At 36.3% G+C, this 19,051-nt stretch overlaps 3 protein-coding genes and 1 long non-coding RNA gene across 5 annotated transcripts in view; 1 reads left to right on the forward strand and 3 right to left on the reverse strand.

Moving 5' to 3' along the window:
- The window catches only part of epha4l (eph receptor A4, like), a 49,271-nt gene extending 48,178 nt beyond the window's left edge, over positions 1–1,093 (forward strand). For both annotated transcript variants that reach the window (XM_073862955.1, XM_073862954.1), the window contains exon 17: positions 41–1,093. In XM_073862955.1, the coding sequence (XP_073719056.1) occupies positions 41–155 (115 nt within the window). In that variant the 3' untranslated portion in view covers positions 156–1,093. The remainder of the gene's footprint in view (positions 1–40) is intronic.
- On the reverse strand, positions 806–17,253 carry LOC129438622 (NACHT, LRR and PYD domains-containing protein 3). The gene is made up of 9 exons (XM_073863399.1): positions 17,213–17,253; positions 16,994–17,102; positions 15,616–16,763; positions 5,724–6,902; positions 5,467–5,631; positions 5,250–5,363; positions 2,476–2,649; positions 2,103–2,276; positions 806–2,015 (listed from the first exon to the last, which is right to left on the reverse strand). Exons 1-9 carry the CDS (start codon positions 17,251–17,253, stop codon positions 1,856–1,858), a joined length of 3,264 nt encoding a protein of 1,087 aa, XP_073719500.1. The 3' UTR covers positions 806–1,855.
- Positions 8,514–10,121, reverse strand: LOC141361505 (uncharacterized). Its single transcript, XR_012367613.1, has 5 exons — positions 9,910–10,121; positions 9,331–9,431; positions 9,050–9,163; positions 8,777–8,887; positions 8,514–8,624 (listed from the first exon to the last, which is right to left on the reverse strand). It is a non-coding gene; the product is annotated as an uncharacterized lncRNA (long non-coding RNA).
- Positions 11,491–15,598, reverse strand: LOC141361500 (uncharacterized). Its single transcript, XM_073862961.1, has 6 exons — positions 15,401–15,598; positions 15,154–15,318; positions 14,171–14,305; positions 13,879–14,052; positions 11,934–12,107; positions 11,491–11,757 (listed from the first exon to the last, which is right to left on the reverse strand). Exons 1-6 carry the CDS (start codon positions 15,544–15,546, stop codon positions 11,604–11,606), a joined length of 948 nt encoding a protein of 315 aa, XP_073719062.1. The 5' UTR covers positions 15,547–15,598; the 3' UTR covers positions 11,491–11,603.
- Positions 17,254–19,051: the final 1,798 nt, after the last annotated feature.

A 19,051-nucleotide genomic window follows, 5' to 3' on the forward strand; every position in this document is an offset into this window, starting at 1 on the left:
CTTACCGAGACTAAATAAATCCATTATTGCTACATTTTAGGGATCTGGCCAACATGGGAGTCTCGTGCACTGCACATCAGAGAAAGATTTTAAGCAGTGTCCAGGATTTATTGTCTGGATTGCATCAAACACAAGATAAGAAGATTCCTGTGTAATTCAGGACACAGTCCAGGTCGATATGAACTTGAAGAGGGATGGATTATTTCACATCACTTCTGCACTTTATTGGAATATAAAGTTAAAAATGAACGAGTCAAACTGCACTTTGTCTGGACCTCGTGAGGAATCATTTTCCGTGCTGGTTTTCCTCTTGATGTCTGAGGATTTTTGAACTGGTCTGAAAATGTGGAGGAGATGTTTCTGGAGACAATGAAGGAGTGCGTTTGACAGGAGGAACATGACTTCGGGAGTCGTTCTCTCTGTAAGAGTATGACGTGTTTGTCCTCAGGATGAAGGAAAACGTTCCCCGTGGATCAGATCCCCATGAACATTATATTTAAATGGATCATTTGCCTGGGGAGATTTCATATGAAATTACCAGACCTTTTGGATGGTGTGTTTGTTTTATAAAGGCCAGATGGAGCAGTGATTCAGAGATATGGCTGAATGGAAATTGTATTGCTTTATTTTCTTTAAAAATAATGGAAATGAGAAAATAAATCAAGGTAAGATGTAGTCTTATGTTACTCATGTTCTGTGTATACAGTTTTTGTGTTTTAAGGTAGCAAAAGAAATCATTTGATCCGATGCCTGTCTGGATAAATCATAGCAACATTTCAGTAACACATCAAAAGTACACTGTAGATAATTCAGAATTTTGTATGTACATACAATGGTTTTTAATAAGTTTTTTATCATGTACATAATACCAGCGGTCATTTCCATGTACAGGTAATTTTTTGCATTTTCTTTTTCTTCATATGCACAAAAGATGTATGTAATTGTCACAATAACACGATGTAACTCAGCAGCACATTTAAAAACTGATTTAGGAGTCACGCCGTCTGCTTTTTCTCTTTAGGTGCTTCTAACTTATGACCTCTATTTATGATCTTTTGTATCTAGTTGATAAAATAAAATGGAAAAGATTAAAGTGTGGTTTTGTGCTCATGTTCAGGATAAAAGTCGGGTCTTTTTTTGTCTCCCTTGAGGTGGTTTTCTCAAAGCAGATACGAGAGGATGATGACAAAATTCAAGGTGATGTGCCATGAGCATAAATGATTTAAGAGGAATTTACCTTTGTGTGTATCTCACATCAAAGGCAAAAGCCTTTTGCGTTTGTTTAGTTTGATACGTTTCAAATGAATACCTTAAGGTTTTTTGGGGGGCATTGTTTTGCTAGATCAAGTACTTAAAGTACTTTACGCACATTTATGTAACCATCATCACATCTCTAGTGTTCAGAAAGGATCTGCTGACTAATAGCTTAACAAAATGACCAGTTACAAATAAGATACAGTTTTTTATTACTGTTTTATTGTATTTACAACTATTTGAAACATAAAATTAAGTGACTTTGTACAAAAACAATATACCGTTTGTTAACAGGCTTTAAATGTCAAATCTGACAATAACATTGCATGTAAGTTTAAAGGTCTAATCAGACTCAATGGATTATGCCAAGCTATGCTAAAAGTGGTAACGCCAGACCCGGAGATCAGCTGAATGGATTCTGAAACGGTAAAATCAAATGTTTAACTCTAGGGGAGCTGGAAAATTATATTTAAAAAAAACTGGTGTGTCCCTTTAACGCCTGCGATCCCGACTCGTGACCGGGATGTTTTATTGCTTTGACCACACTTCATCTTTTAGCTTTGCATGATAAGCAAATCCAGCGTTGTTTATATGATGATGTTTATATGTGGACTTTGTCCTGTATCATGGAAAAAATATGAATGTCTGACACTTTCAGGTGATTCCCCCTTATGTCGAGCTCTGTCAGGTGTGAAGGGTTTGAATTCAAAGCTTCAGCCAAAGCAGCGACACCGTTCTTTGTAACACTGCAATTGGACAACCTGAAGAAAAGGCAGTGCGCAAGAATTGGACAGTGGGCCAATTAAAAATGTACATTGTTTTGTTAAGTAGCGCTAAGAGTCTTTTACCTCAGTATCTTCAGTTTACAATGAGGATTCTTTAATCCATCTGAGATCAGCTTCACTCCTGAATCTCCAAGATTATTGTCCGACAGATCCAGCTCGATCAGACCGGAGGTATTTGATCTCAAAGCTGAAGCCAAAGCAGCACAACCTTCAGCTGTGATTCCACATTTATTCAAACTGAGAGAAAATTGTACATTTTATAAATGTTATGTTTTATTATTGTATGTCTAGAGCATTTCTCATGTTCTTGTATCGTACTATAGGATTCGCTCCATTGTTTTCATCACATTTGCAAGTCAAGTAAGATAAAATGTCTGCTTATTGCATAAATGCACACTGTGCATGTGTTATCTCATGTAACACGAATTGAACTCACTTCAGTATTTGTAGCGCACACTCAGTTTTCTCCAGAACATCACAGAGATGTTTGACTCCAGAATCTCCAACGTGATTCCAGCTCAGGTCCAGTTCTCTCAGATGTGATGGGTTTGATCTCAGAGCTGAGCTGAGCTGAACACAGCCATCTTCTGTTACTCCACACTTCTTCAGTCTAAAGCCAACAAACAAAATACATCTGTAGACTTAAGGTAAAAGCTTTTTTGGGATAAGGACTTGAGTTGGAGTTTTCAGCTATTAAATGTTTGGCAGTCAAAGTTATTGCATCCTTGATGTTTTTAAAGGTCCCGTTCTTTCTGTGTTTTTGAAGCTTTGATTGTGTTAACAGTGTGCTATACAACATGTGTTCATATTTCACGTGTAAAAATGCGGTATTTTTCACACAATTTACTTATCTGTATACTGCTGTTTTTACTGTCCTAAAAACGGGCTGATGTCTTCCTTGTTCAATGAAGTCCCTCCTTCAGAAATACGTATCGAGTTCTGACTAGTTTGTTTAGTGTGTTGTGATTCGACAGCAAGTTAGCTTGTTGTTAGCTTAGCTGGCGAGTCGCGACTGATGTATTCCTGTGGGCGGAGTTTAGTAAAAAAACTGTTTAAGAGGCCATGTCCCAAATGGCACACTTGATGTGAACTTTCGGTCTAGTGGCTTTAAATTGCGCATGCTCGCTTAGTCTACGAGTCTGTAGGGTGTCCCATCTGTAATTTAAAACTTGACTCTTCTGTAGTTACATTGTGTACTAAGACTAAGACAGACGGAAACATTTTAAGTTGAGAATTTCTAGGCAGATATGGCTAAAAAAAATCGCAACTTTTAATTTTCCGTCTGTCTTAGTACACGATGTAACTACATTATTTTTTAGCACGATGCTAATGGTCTAATCAGATTTAATTGATTGTGCTAAGCTATGCTAAAAGTGCTAGCGCCAGACCCGGAGATCAGCTGAATGAATTCCAAAACGGTAAAAATCAAATGTTTAACTCTATGGGAGCTGGAAAATGAGCATATTTTTTAAAAAAACTGGAATGTCCCTTTTACCTAGGACTAGCTATAGTTTAATTATGAAATATAACTAGTTTTAACAAACATCCCTCACTATAAACATTACTTCTGTGCATTACTTGTGTCTTAATAATTACACACAAAAAAATCTGATCTTTCATGTCTTTATTGAGAACAACCAAAAAAGTATGTAAATCCTTGAGTTAATGAGCTCAAAAAAGCTAATTGGTGAATGGACTGCATTTATATTGCGCTTTTAACAGACCTATGGCCATCCAAAGCGCTTTACAATTAGCCTCCCATTCACCCACACATTCATACACCAACAGCAGTGTCAGCCATGCAAGGCCCCAGCCAGCTCGTCGGGAGCAGCTGGGGTTAGGTGTCTTGCTCTAGGACACCTCGACACTTGGTCTGGTGGAGCCGGGGATTAAACCACCAACCTTAAGATTTGTAGACAACCTACATGAACCACTAGGCCACTGCCGCCTAATTGGAATCAGGTTTTAGACAAACCTGGAGTATGGTTAAGATAATACGTTTGGAGGTGTGGACTACAGCTACTTTGACTGATAAAAACCCTCAAACTTTTGGAGTTTGCTCTGCACATCAACACACTTTTGTGAGCAATGCCTCCCCAAAAAGAGCTTTTGGGAGGAACTATGATCAAGACTTGATGCTTTACATAAAGCTGACAAGGGTTACCAAGTTATTTCAATGACTTTCACCAGTCTACAGTACAGGCAACAATCTACGAATGGAGACGCTTTGGGACTGTTGCTACTCTACCAAGAAGTGGGCGCCCAGTGGAAATGACAACAAAAGCACAACGAAGACTCAATGAGGTAAAGAAACAACCCCGAGTGACAGCCAAAGATTTGAAGGCATCTTTGGAACTTGCTAACATCTCTGTTCATGAGTCCACAATACATAAAACACTGAACAAGCAGAGTATCCACGGCAGGACACCAGAAAGGAAGCCACTGCTTACTAAAAAGAAAGATGCTGCAGTTTGCCTGAAGTTTTCAAAAGAGCACATTGACCCTCCACAGCGGTATTAGCAAAATGTTTTGAGGACTGATGAAACTAAGATTGAACTATTTGGGATAAACACACAGCGCGACATCTGGCTTAGAAAGGGCACGGCATATTATCATGAAAACATCATCCCAACTGTAAAGTAAGGTGGAGGAAACATCATGATTTGGGCCTGCTTTGCTGCATCACGGCCTGGCCGTTTTGCAATCATTGAGGGGAAGATGAATTCCCAAGTATATCAGACAATTCTTCAGGATAATGTGAGAATGTCTGTATGTCAGCTGAAACTGGGAGAAGGTGGGTGATGCAACAGGACAACGACCCAAAACACCATAGCAAGTCAACAACAGAATGGCTTCAGAAAAACTAAATCTGCCTTTTGGAGAGGCCAAGTCAGAGCCCAGACTTCAACCCAATAGAGATCATATGGATTTACTTAAAGAGGGCCAAACACATAAGGCGTCCAAAGAATATGACAGAGTGTGTTCAATAAAGACATGAAAGATCTGAATTTTTTGTGTTATTATTTTTAGACACATTATGTTTGTCAATACCCTTGACTTAGGTGAAGATCAGGTCACATTTTCTGACAATTTTTTTTTAGAAAACCATGACATTTCAAAAAGTCACATACTATTTTTTGCCACTGTACATTCGAGTTGAATATTACTGTAGGTTTGTAGTATGAACGTAGGTCTAGAGAGAAAACTTACTTCAGAGATTCCAGCCCGCACTGTGTGTCCTGTAGTCCAGCAGTAGCAAGTTTTAAATAAGCATCAGTACTGTTTTGATCATTTACATTTTCTGAATCACACATTGAGGCCATCCTGAGGTGAGAGGCATTTCATTAAAATCACTTCATCTGGGAAACACAGTATAAATTGTATAATAATGTTTTATATTTTAGCTTTACACTCATTTAAAGCTTACAGTAATGGTGTGTGGCGTGATTTCAGTAAACCGACACAGAGCATCTCCACTCCTGGATCCTGTATGTTGTTGTGGCTCAGGTCCAGCTCTCTCACATTGGATAATGCCGTAAGAACAAAACTCAACCGTGCACAGCCATACACTGTGATGTTACAGTTCTGTAACCTAACAGAATAAATATAAACATGTATGTTTCTCGGACATGTTGTAGTTTAATAATATGTATGCACACTTAATAGAATATGTAGAGTTCTCACTGGGCCTTTGTAGACACATTGATCACTGGACTCAAATATTGAAGGACGTGATCTGATCTTCCATATTTACTAAGATCAAACTCTTCAAACTTTTCATCTGATGTCAATAAAATAAACACCAGAGCTGCCCAGAGTTCAGTAGGCATGTCTTTAGTGTTTAGTTTATCAGAGGTCAGGTATCTTTGGATTTCTTCTACTAAAGAACGATCATTGAGTTCATTTAGACAGTGGAAAAGAATCAAACATTGCTTTGTACAAACTTTGCTCATCTCACAAATCTTATCTTTGAGATGCTTAATAGTTTTCTCTCTGTCCTGGAAGTCATGTCTTCTTTTCACCAAAGGCCCCTTTAGAAGGTTGTGATTTGACTCTATTGAAAATCCCATGAGGAAGCGAAGCAGAAGGTCTAGATGTCCACTGTTACTTTGTAAGGCTTTATCAATCGCACACTTGTGTAAACTAAACATTGTCAATGGATTTTCAGATTTTTTATTAAAAACATTCATGTTGTTGTTTATAAACGAGAGGTACACATATAGAGCTGCTAGATGTTCTTGAATAGTCAGATGAACAAAGCAGTAAACTTTTCCCTGATACAAACCAAACTCCTCTCTGAAGATCTGAGTACACAATCCTGAGTACACTGATGCTTCTGATACATCAATGCCACACTCTCTCAAGTCTTCATCATAGAAGATCAGATTGCCTTTCATAAGATGCTCAAAAGCCAGTTTTCCAAGTTTGAAGATCATGACTTTGTCCGTGTCATCTTGCTGAGAATACTTCTTACGTTTGATGCTAATTTGTGCCATCAGGAAGTGTGTGTACATTTGAGTAAGAGTCTTGGGGATCTCTAGACTCTCTGCTTCCCTCAATATTTTCTCTAGAACAGTGACTGAAATCCAGCAGAAGACTGGGATGTGACACATGATGTAGAGACTCCTGGATGACTTCAGGTGTGAGATGATTTGATCAGACAGACTCTCATCACTGATTCTCTTCCTGAAGTATTCCTCCTTCTGTGGATCACTGAAGCCTCGTACCTCTGTGACTCGATCAACACACTCAGAGGGGATGAGATCAGCTGCTGCTGGTCTGGAGGTGATCCAGATGAGAGAAGAGGGAAACAGATTCCCCTTGATGAGGTTTATCAGCATCACGTCCACTGAGGTTGATTCACTTACATCACACAACCTCACACTGCTGTGAAAATCCAGAGACAGACGACACTCATCCAAACCATCAAAGATGAACAACACTTTATATTCATCACTGAAGATTTCCATTTCTTTTGTCTCTGGGAAGAAAAGATGAAGAAGATCTAAAAGACTGAGTGTTTTGTCCTTCATCAAATTGATCTCTCTGAAAGGAAGTGGAAATATGAGGTGGACGTCCTGATTCTCTTTCTCTTCAGCCCAGTCCAGAATGAACTTCTGTACAGAGACTGTTTTTCCAATGCCAGCGACTCCCTTTGTCAGCACACTTCTGATGTGTTTGTGTTGTTCAGGTAAAGGTTTAAAGATGTCATTACATTTGATTGGTGTCTCCTCTGTTGTTGGTCTCCTGGACTGTATGTCAATCTGTCTCACCTCATGTTCATTACTGATTTCTCCACTTTCACTCTGTGTGATGTACAGCTCTGTGTAGATCTTATTCAGCAGTGTTGGGTTTCCCTGCTTCGCCAGTCCCTCAGAAACCCACTGGTAATTCTTTTTAAAATGTGATTTTAATCTTTGTTGGATTTCTTCAAATGATGGTCGATTGTGTCTAGGAAAGAAATACTTTTTTAAACCGTTGAAGTATTAGAAAATAATGCACACCAAGGTTGGTACTGTGGCATGACGCGAAGTGGAAGACCAGAGTCATTTATAGTCAAGTTACCACAAACGTTCTGGTGGTTATTTTAAGACATTTGACAGTTCAGGTGTGTTTTTTACAGAAAAATTATCAACACTTAAATCAGATTATACCGCGGCGCTGTAAAATGCTTTATTCTGATTGTTTGAGAAATGTTCTATGGGTGTGGATTATTTTTCTGTAAAACACACACCTAACTTAATCTTAGTCTTAATCTAAAGATCATATCATTGTAAATAAACAGATCAGTTGTGAAACGATACCTCTGATGTGATTGATTAGTGTCAGTACTCCAGTAATATTTATGTTTGATGAACAGAACTTTGGGAGCAGTTAAGTTCTGTTTCTTTTTTGAGCTGTAAAAGACAACAGGAAGATATTGTTACAAAAAAGTGTATTAATTTATATAATTTATTATATTTATATAGTTTATTTATGTTCTGTTATTTATTGCGATGTCAAAACTATCAACCGCAACATACAAACTATATAGAAAAGTTGAATGTACCTTTCGTTTTAGTAATTCTAGTTAAACAGTTTGTTCCATATTTTTTTTTAAACAAATGATTGTTTTAAAATAAGTTATTTTGGTATTTCACACTACAAGAACATAACCATCACTGTTATAAATACATTAAAACAACAACAAAAATGACTCACTCTTGTCCAGACAAAGGCTCTCTATCTAAGTGAATTGGAATGTTCATTGATTTCTCACTTTTTAAAGACACCATACTGGGTACAGATGAGTCCGATCTCTCACCAGAACTGAAAAAGATAACACAGTCAGTCAGTCTCTTAATAAATCCAGTAGATTACATTTTGGTAATGAAAACAATTTGTTTCACATATCTTTAGATACAAATTTAAGTTAGTCTTTGACGCTAGATCACAGTTATGCTTAGAATGAAGCATTAAAGCAGTCCGGGTTACCTTCGGTCAAGCAGAAAATCTCCATTTTTTAGGTGAATTGGCATATTCATTGATTTGTCACTTTTTAAGGACACCATACTGGGTACAGACGATTCCGATCTGTTACTAGTACTGGGGAAAATTCATGATTTTAGTAATGAAAATAATTTGTTTCACTAATCTTTAAAAATAAATTTAAGTTATTTTAGTTTTTGACACTAAATATCAAAACCATCACAGTTATGCTTATAGCTACATCGAAACATAAAAGTAGTTTGAGTTACCGTTGGTCAAGCAGAGAATCTCCATTTTTTAAGTGAATTGGCATATTCATTGATTTCTCACTTTTTAAGGACACCATACTGGGTACAGATGAGTCCGATCTCTCACTAGAACTGAAGACGACGAAAAGTCTTACATTTGTTCTGTTTCATTATTTTTAAATTCAGAAGCAAATTACATTTATTTTAGCCTGGATTTTAGTGCACTACAGGATCAAACCCTTAATTTACATGCATAAATATACAAACATGGAAGTGTATTGTAGTTTTAGTTACCCTCGGTCAAGCTGATGATCTCCATTTTGTAAGTGAGTAGGCATATTCATTGATTTAACACTCTTCATAGATAAAACACTGAACACAGGTTAATCTGATCTCTTCTGCTCAAAACTAAAAACACAATTATCAATAAAATGTAATCTTTTACATGCTACATTTACCCTGAATTGTATTCATGAATGGATCATTATTAATAGACACAAAAGTTGGGTTCAAGGATCATTGTTTCACTAGAAGTACTAATAATTTTTAATGCTTGTAATAACTATTTGTCTCACCTTTTCTCTTCATTGGTAGGATTTTTATAATCACTCATTAGAGGCATAGTGTTTGATTTTTTTTTACAGATTTATATTGAAGTCAATGTGTCCTCCATAATCTAAAAATAGTAAAACAGGAACAAGGAAGACAAACATTAAATTTCCTCTAAACAGTTGCCTTCAGTAACCGGTTTAACTAGTTTAGGGGGTTTTCTGTTTTGGTTATGTAGTTCAACTGCCTTTGAAAGACTGTGAGAAACTGAGTACAGTACCAGACAGAGTAAAACTAAAAATAAATCTACCAGTTTTTAATAATAAAACAAGACTCATAACATTCAGTGAAAACTCTGATCATGTCATTTAATAATACAAATGCATTTCTGCACATAACATGACAGATCTGTCTCTTAAACTTATTCTAATCCTAGGCTAAAATGCATGTTTGAGCTGCATTAATTTAAAAACATCTTGCACTGACATATCTTAACATATATCAGTGCCATTGTTGTGTCTCGACACCAGTATTGTTTTTTTCTAAGACATGTTTGTAAAAATGTCCTAATATAACCAAGGCCTCTGGATTAAGATTCATCTTACCTTATGTGATCAAACATTACTTTCTCTCTGTTTGTGCAATTGTGCCATAAGTGTCCTTTGTGTTTGACTCGCTGTCTCGTTGATTTAAACAGAATGATGAGGATTTCTGGTATGACATGTGTTACCTGTTGCTGAGGCGGAGCAAAGTCCTCTGATTATGATCATGACTGTATAATGTGTCATTGTTTAATTGTACACAAGCCAATGAAAACTGACTTTAAAATGAGGAAGTGAGAAACCAACAAACTTATCATTAAAGATCTGTAGACTGTGGCATGATGCATCAAAAACACAGCCTGTTTATATAATGCAACCCACAAATGCCAGCTTTAAAGACATTTTCGATTAAAATGAAAGTATGTTCATTTATAATTTGCAATGCCTGTTGTAATTAGCCATCTGCAGCCACTATTTCTTCTCAGGATATGTTTAAATGTATTTATTTATTGTGAATATGTTTTGTATATGTATAACTATATTTATGAATAGTTCTAAATGCATAAATAAATAAATAATTTTATATTTATTAAATAAATGTGTAAATATATTATTGTACTGAATTTTTTGGCCGTTAGTGGCGCTGTTTCACAATAAGTTGGTGACGCAAACAGGGTTGCCCTGTTCACGTTTCCCTGTGGGTTTTCCGTATGTCTGGATAATAAAAAAAGGTAAAAAGTTTTATCATACAAGTTGATTTTCCGCGGATTGAAGAAAAAGTATTTTTTCATCAGCTGTCAAACCTCCATGGCATTTTTTTAACAGACTGTGCATGTTAATTACTTCTATAGGCTACAGTTATTTGGTTGTAATACATTATACAGCATACACTGTACAGTGACAGTAAAATATGTATTGTAGAATTGGGATTGGCATTTTTTAGTCTTTTGGTGTTTTTGATAGGCCAGCGTAATTGGAATAGTTTTGGGCTAGTTTTGAGTTTGACTCTTTGGCCTGGTTTTATCACACAGACCTGGCAACCCTGGACGTAAACCGCTGGATCTCAGCAAGTCAAGACGCTGAAGACTGTTAACGGTATATTAAAATATTTGTTGTCTTGATTATATTTTATGTATTTTTGATGAATTAGTCGATATGTAGTTTTTGTAGTGTGTGTTACCGTCGAACATGAAGTCTCTAAGTCAAAAGTCACGCGATGTGTTTTTACCTCAGAGATGTTTGAGAGCGTGACACCTGCTCTTTAGGTGCATTTATAATGACATCTTTTTACTGTATGATCTTTCGTAGTTCATAAAATAAAATGTAAAAGATTATAGGGTGGTATACTGTTCAATTTTCAGGATAAAGTGTTTATTTAGTCTTCCATGAGGAGGGGATGATAATGATTTAAGAGAAGTTCATTAACTGTTGTATGCTTCCATATCTCATTTTTTAAAGAAACCGTTAAAATGTTTAGTTTGTTTTGTTGTTCAGATGAAGGTATTTGAACACTGTTCTGCTAGATCAAGTAAACACTTTACATACTAGCATACTCAGTTTCTGAATCGGCTGACTAACTGGGTAAAAATAGACCAACCAATAAGTTAAATCAGTTTATTATGCAAACTTTTGTGTGACGTCATAGTTCAGTACAAAAAACAAAGATATAACAAAATATTGATGGCTTGTCAACAGCCTTAAAATTAAAAATCTAACATACACGTGTATTTTACAGTATTCTATATTGTTTCTTTTGTTTATGTGATAACTTTGATATGTATCGTAGTGAAAACATTAATGTCTGACAGATGATTTTCTTGCAGGTTGAGCTCTGTCAGGTGTAAAGGGTTTGAGTTCAAAGCGTCAGCTAAATCGGTGATGCCATCCATTGTAACGCTGCAACTGGACAACCTGAAGAGAAGACAGCATGATAGGTAATTTAAACATGTATGTTTTTGCTAAATATACCTAATTATTAAAATGATCCCTGAGATCTTTTAGACCACCACAAAGGTAGGATTTTTCACCAGTTTACAGACCAAAAACATTTGTGGCGATTATTTGCTAAAAAAAAACACTTCCTTTACCTCAATATCTTCAGTTTACATTGAGGATTCTTCAGTCCGCTTGAGAGCAACTTCACTCCTGAATCTCCAAGATTATTCTCTGACAGATCCAGCTCTATCAGACTGGAGGTATTTGATCTCAGAGCTGAAGCCAAAGCAGCACAACCTTCAGCTGTGATTCCACATTTATTCAACCTGAGAGAAAATGGTAAGTTTGTAATCTTTCTATTTTATTATCATGGATTTTGTGCATTCAGTGTACAGTAGGTCTGTTATCTAACGATCGTTGTTGAAAAGTTGTATCAGAGCACTGTTGTGATGAATCCCTTTGTTGCTTTCACGTTTTTAAGCCACTTTGGATAAAAGCATCTGTAGGGCACTATGAAATATGTTTTATTTTTTTCACAAATTTCGTTTAATTTTTTCTAAAATTACGTTTTTCCATTTTAATTTTTTTGAATTCCATTTTGTTCAGTTTTTTCTGGATTTTGTAAATGATAAATTTAATTTATCAAAATGATTAAACTTATTATACAATTCAACAAAAGTTTATTAATGGTTTGCATTCAAAAGTACATTTTTGGCGCTTTTCCATTGCATAGTACCCCACGGTTTGGTTTAGTTTGGGTCAGGTCAGCTTACTTTTGGGAGCTTTTCCATTATGTGCAGTACGTGGTACCCGATACTTTTTTCGTACCACCTCGGTTGGGGTTCCAAGCGACCCGAGCTGATACCAAAAATGACGCGAAAACACTGTAGATCACTGATTGGTCTGAAAGAAACGTCACTACCAGCGTCATCGCTATAATGTTAGCTTTACCTTTAGTGCTAGCTTGCGCTGTCTCAAGCAAACATGTTGTCATCTGTGCTCTGCTATAAGTTCCCAAACTCCCTTTTAACGATGAAAAACATCCACATGTTGAGAATCAGGGACACCATAACAGTTTTTTCCAGACTTGCAGTTTGTGGCGGAATATTCGCGACGAGCACGTCCGCATTAAATGCTTAAATGCAACTTCAATCAGGCTCAGCGGAGCGCCGTCGGCTGACGCCACAGGTGTTTGAACAGAAACTGTCATGTGATACAGAGGTAGTGATAAACACGATGTGCAAACATCTATTTGTTGTGGACAATTTTAATTTTGTGGCGGACTGAGAAATAAATAAATGTATGGGAATGTACAATGACGCTCTCCTCTCACTTGTATGATGTTACAGCTGTAGGCAGCGCAACTATAACGACACACCTAAAATCCCTCCCAATGCGATGGAAAAGCTAACCACGCCAAAGTGAGGTCAGCTGACCCGACCCAAACTAAACTAAACCGTGGGGTACTATGCAATTGAAAAGCGCCATTTGGTAGTGTTTTAACATTCGGGTATGCTTACAGAATTTTATATTAAAATCCAACATTGAATCTTTTTGTCAGACAAAGTGCTGTCAAATTTAGTGAACAGTACAAATAAAAATTGAGATTAAAACTGCTTGATTTTAACTGCATTTTAACTCACTGTATGTGAGGAGGGTCTTAAATTAGATTTTCTCCGTTTTTTTTTAATTTGTGATCTCAGACTGTCTCTTTGACATGGTTTTCTCTATTCAGTTGACGTTGTGCAATCACGTGATCGTCTCGCATCCTGCAATGTAAATAGTGAAATGTTTTCACACATTTATATCGTTTTATTTGCTGGTTAAGAATACAGCAGCAACAAACCGATATTCGCAAATAAGTTATAATGGCTTTTAAAAAATAACGTATAAAAAATTTGCCAAATTTCGTGAAATCCCACACTATTCCGTTTTCATGTCTCGATTCTGTGATTCTGTCCATGTTTTTTGCATCGTGGAAATCATAGGGCACTTCCTCTGCTAAATGCATCATTCTTAGACATGGTTTTCTCTATTCAGTTGACGTAAAATAAATCCATCATTATTTTGTGTAAGATGACATTTAATTGAACTCACTTCAGTATTTGTAGCGCACACTCGGTTTTCTCCAGAACATCACAGAGATGTTTGACTCCAGAATCTCCAACGTGATTCCAGCTCAGGTCCAGTTCTCTCAGATGTGATGGGTTTGATCTCAGAGCTGAGCTGAGCTGAACACAGCCATCTTCTGTTACTCCACACTTCTTCAGTCTAAAGCCAAATGACAAAAAGCTTTTATAGTTCATTTTTTACAGTTTTTGTGGGCTAAGGTCTCAAGTCAAATTTTCCAACTAAAAACATTTAAGCAGGATTCAGAGAAAGTACGTACTTTAGAGATTCCAGGCTGCACTCTGTGTCCTGCAGTCCAGACGTTGCATGTTTAAAATGAAACTCATCAAATCGATTTTTATGATGTCCATGTACATAATCCAAGTTATGCCTCGAGGCCAACATTTCTAGCTTCCTGGGGTAAGAGGCAAACTATTAAAAACTGTAATTTGTAAAGTAGGTACTCAATGAAATATAAATATACTGTAAATTGAAAATCTGTGCAGGTCAGGCGCAGCGGTTAACGGCATCAGCCTTTATTACACGGCACTATTAAATGCTTGATTCTGTTTCGATCAAAATTAGCACCAATTTCAAATCAATATTTAATGTTCTTTATTTTACTTACCTTTTACATCCCATATGAATATATATATATATATACCGTCGATCTTCCAAGGGTTTTTTCCCTCCTAGGCTTAAAAAAAGTCGGGAAGTTTTTCTCCTAGTCGGTTTTCTAACCCCGGGGAGTCAGCCGACATTGGCTTAACTTAGCACCCTCTTCTATAGGTTACATTATAAATACGCTCGCTTGTAAAGTTTATTCATAGCCGCTATATTTTGCTACTTATATTGTCTGTCGATTTTCTGTGTTTTCCCCTGCTTCTATTAATGTAAAGCTGCTTTGAAACAATTACCAATTGTGAAAAGCGCTATATAAATAAAATTAAAAAATTTAATTGAAATTACTTATGAGGTAAATAGCCGTGTACTAAGTGGGATAATATACAGACATTAATATACAGTTATTGCAAAATAAGCCCCTTTAGTGTGATACAAGACCCTCCGCTTAACGTCAGGTCATACTGTTGGGTGTTACTTCTGCAATAACAACTTATGCCTATACATTATCCTCAACTTAGCACTAAACATTAGCAAACACACATTACAGCAATACTGTTAGCGATAGAGGGATTATTCTGGCTTAGTACTGTCTGTAAAATAATTTTCCATATTTTAGCTTCATACTGTTTTGAAGCTTACACCCGTTGAGTGTTGCTTGATTTTAGTAATCCAAAACAGAGCATCTCCACTCCTGAGTCCTGTATGTTGTTGATGCTCAGGTCCAGCTCTCTCACATTGGACAGTGACGTTAAAACAGAGGACAGCAATGCACAGCCATTCATTGTGATATTACAGCCCTGTAACCTAACAGAACAATTAGACTGTATAAACTGAGTGTTCTTACATATATATTTTTTACTTATAATAAAATATAAAGAGTGTTTACTTAGCCTTTGTAAACAACTTGATCACTGGATGCAGCCAACGAAGGAATTCTTCAGATCCTCCATATTTACGAAAGTCAAACTCATCAAACTTTTCATTTAATGTCTTTAGAAAATACAGCAAAGCTAACCAGAGTTCAATGGTCATGCATTGTGCATTTAGTTTTCCAGAGGCTAGTTGTCTTTGGATTTCTTCTGAGAAAGAAATCCTGAGTACACTGATGCTTCTGCTACATCAATGTCACACTCTCTCAAGTCTTCATCATAGAAGATCAGATTGCCTTTCATAAGCTGCTCAAAAGCCAGTTTACACAGTTTGAAGATCATTTCTTTGTCTGTGTCATCTTGCTGAGAATACTTCTCGCGTTTGATGCTAATTTGTGCCATCAGGAAGTGTGTGTACATTTGAGTGAGAGTCTTGGGGATCTCTTGACTCTCTGCTTCACTCAATATTCTCTCTAGAACAGTGACTGAAATCCAGCAGAAGACTGGGATGTGACACATGATGTAGAGACTCCTGGATGACTTCAGGTGTGAGATGATTTGATCAGACAGACTCTCATCACTGATTCTCTTCCTGAAGTATTCCTCCTTCTGTGGATCACTGAAGCCTCGTACCTCTGTGACTCGATCAACACACTCAGAGGGGATGAGATCAGCTGCTGCTGGTCTGGAGGTGATCCAGATGAGAGAAGAGGGAAACAGATTCCCCTTGATGAGGTTTGTCAGCATCACGTCCACTGAGGTTGATTCATTTACATCACACAACCTCACACTGCTGTGAAAATCCAGAGACAGACGACACTCATCCAAACCATCAAAGATGAACAACACTTTATATTCATCACTGAAGATTTCCATTTCTTTTGTCTCTGGGAAGAAAAGATGAAGAAGATCTAAAAGACTGAGTGTTTTGTCCTTCATCAAATTGATCTCTCTGAAAGGAAGTGGAAATATGAGGTGGACGTCCTGATTCTCTTTCTCTTCAGCCCAGTCCAGAATGAACTTCTGTACAGAGACTGTTTTTCCAATGCCAGCGACTCCCTTTGTCATCACACTTCTGATGTGTTTGTCTTGTTCAGGTAAAGGTTTAAAGATGTCATTACATTTGATTGGTGTCTCCTCTGTTGTTGTTCTTCTGGATTGTGTCTCAATCTGTCTCACCTCATGTTCATTACTGATCTCTCCACTTTCACTCTCTGTGATGTAGAGCTCTGTGTAGATCTCATTCAGTAGTGTTGGGTTTCCATGCTTTGCTAATCCTTCAGAAACACACTGGTACCTTATTTTAATGTGTGATTTTAATCTTTTGTTGTTTTCTTCAAATGATGTTGGGTTGTGTCTAGGAAAAAAAACATTTTTATTCTACTTAAACTATAATGAATTAGATGAACCTAAGTCTTGGGTTCCCTAAAAGGTTTCAGTGAGAACACTAATCAACTTTTTTAATAAAATTAGATCAGACTTATTTCTTTCTGTTACTTCCAATGTACAAATAAAAAATAAGATGCAAAATCACTATTTAAATTCATTCTGCACTGTGACACAGCTATTATTTTTTTCATCTGAGAAAAGAGAACGAAAGAGCTTTGTACTTGGTACTTGGTAACAACAGTTACTGTTGCGATAAGATACCTCTGGTTTAGTAGATTCGTTTCAGCAGTGTTGTCTCTAGGCCCATATAAGTCCCTTTTCTCATTTGAACTGGAAAATATAACCAAAAAATATGAAGTTATATTAAATAAAAGTTTATTTATGTGCCAAAACCATCACAGGTATAAGCTACATTGAAACATCAAGTTGTTTTTAGTTACCTTTGGTCAAGCAGAGATCCATGTTTTAAGAGAATTGGCATATTCATTGATTTGTTACTTTTTAAGGACAGCATACTTGGTACAGATGAGTCCAATTTCTCACCAGCACTGGAAATAACAACACAATACATTTCTTAATAGTTTTCTATTCAAGATTGTTCAATGTCATTCATCTTTAAGATAAAAGCAATATTTTAGTCTGTATGATCATGGATATGCAAAGCTGCATTTTTTTAGGAGAATTGGCATATTCATAGATTTGTTACTTTTTAAGGACAAAACACTGGGTACAGATGAGTCCAATCTCTCACCAGAACTGGAAATATTAACACAATACATCTCTCAGTTTTCTAGATTGTTCAATTTTATTGATCTTTAATTTAAAGGATATTTTGTTTGTGCCATCATGTATATGCAAAGCTGCACACAATGCAAGCATGCAATTTAATAGTTTGAGATACCTTTGGTCAAGCAGAGATTCATGTTTTAGGAGAATTGGCATATTCATTGATTTGTTACTTTTTAAGGACAAAACACTGGGTACAGATGACTCCAATCTCTCACCAGAACTGGAAATAACAACACAATAATCTCTCAGTGGTTTCCTAGATTGTTCAATTTTATTGATCTTTAATTAAAAAACAAATACAATTTAGTCTGTGCTGCTGTAGGATATTGGATATGAAAAGCTGCATGCAAACATAAAAGTTAATAGTTTGAGTTACCTTTGGTCAAGTAGAGAATCTCCATGTTTTAAAAGAATGGGCATATTCATTGATTTATCACTCTTTATAGATAAAACACTGAGCACAGGTGAATCTGATCTCTTCTTCTGAAAACTAAATAAAACAACACCACCACAGTTCCTCTTTAGTTATCTTTATCGTTTTAATTCGATTAAAAAAATTTCATTATTTGTAAAATGTAATTGTTGACATGATACGCAGAATTTACCTTTGATCAGAAGACAAATCTTCATCATGTAATTGATTTATGTTCATCAATGGATTACTCTTACTAGACATACAGCTGGGTTCAGGCGAATTTGATCTACTGTAATCTACAACACAAAGTAAACAGTTTTACTATAAGTAACCTATGATTTTAAATAGTCAGTAATGATTTGTCTCACCTTTTCTCTTCATTGCTCATTCATTTTGTTATCTTTCATTAGAGACAAATTTTTGATTTATTTGAACAGTTTTAGTCTGAACCGTGTCCTCCATATTCTTAAAATAAAACAGGAATGAGGAAAAACAGTGGATCCGGTTTTACTAGTTAATGGTGTTTTCTATTTTGGTTATGTAGTTCAACTGTGAGACACGGACTACAGTACCCGAAAAAGTGATATTTAACAAATACACACGTTTGTGTCATTAAACAAGACACGTAACATCCAGTAGAAACTGTTATTGATTTTGTGCAGTATAAATGCAGTCTACTAATAACATGACTGAATAGTTTCCATTTTAAAAGTGTCAGATATAGTTTTAGATCATCTTAGACTCTTAACCTCAAGATTAATCTTACCTTATGTGATCAATCCAACATTATTTGCTTTCTGTCACCATAAGTGTCCTCTGGGTTTAAGACGCTGTTTCGTTGAGTTAAACAGAATGATGATCATTTCTGGTATGCCATGTGTTACCTGCTGCAGAGGTGGACCAAATTCCTTTGATCATGTGATTGTATGTGTCAAATGTTTTACTAAGCACATAAATGCTTATAGATTTGCCTTTTACAGACACTTTTATCCAGTGACTTGCATGCAGAAAAACACAGACTAATAATTACATAATGGACCCCACAGATAACTTCAGCATTTAAAAGAGTCGTTTA

The sequence above is a fragment of the Misgurnus anguillicaudatus genome, chromosome 24 (genome assembly GCF_027580225.2).
Source record: "Misgurnus anguillicaudatus chromosome 24, ASM2758022v2, whole genome shotgun sequence".
In the NCBI taxonomy this organism is placed as follows: Eukaryota; Metazoa; Chordata; class Actinopteri; order Cypriniformes; family Cobitidae; genus Misgurnus; species Misgurnus anguillicaudatus.

What these genes read in the sequence shown, in the direction of transcription:
- LOC129438622 (XM_073863399.1), bottom strand. Translation starts at nt 17,253, where the DNA reads ATGCCAATTCTCTTAAAACATGGATCTCTGCTTGACCAAAG. An exon ending in TGCGGGCTGGAATCTCTGAA is followed by an intron (nt 2,650 to 5,249) that starts GTAAGTTTTCTC and finishes TGTTGGCTTTAG; the next exon opens with ACTGAAGAAGTGTGGAGTAA. An exon ending in TGTAAACTGAAGATACTGAG is followed by an intron (nt 2,016 to 2,102) that starts GTAAAAGACTCT and finishes CCTTTTCTTCAG; the next exon opens with GTTGTCCAATTGCAGTGTTA.
- LOC141361500 (XM_073862961.1), bottom strand. Translation starts at nt 15,546, where the DNA reads ATGACCATTGAACTCTGGTTAGCTTTGCTGTATTTTCTAAAGACATTA. An exon ending in TCAAGCAACACTCAACGGGT is followed by an intron (nt 14,306 to 15,153) that starts GTAAGCTTCAAA and finishes CTCTTACCCCAG; the next exon opens with GAAGCTAGAAATGTTGGCCT. An exon ending in TGTGCGCTACAAATACTGAA is followed by an intron (nt 12,108 to 13,878) that starts GTGAGTTCAATT and finishes ATTTTCTCTCAG; the next exon opens with GTTGAATAAATGTGGAATCA.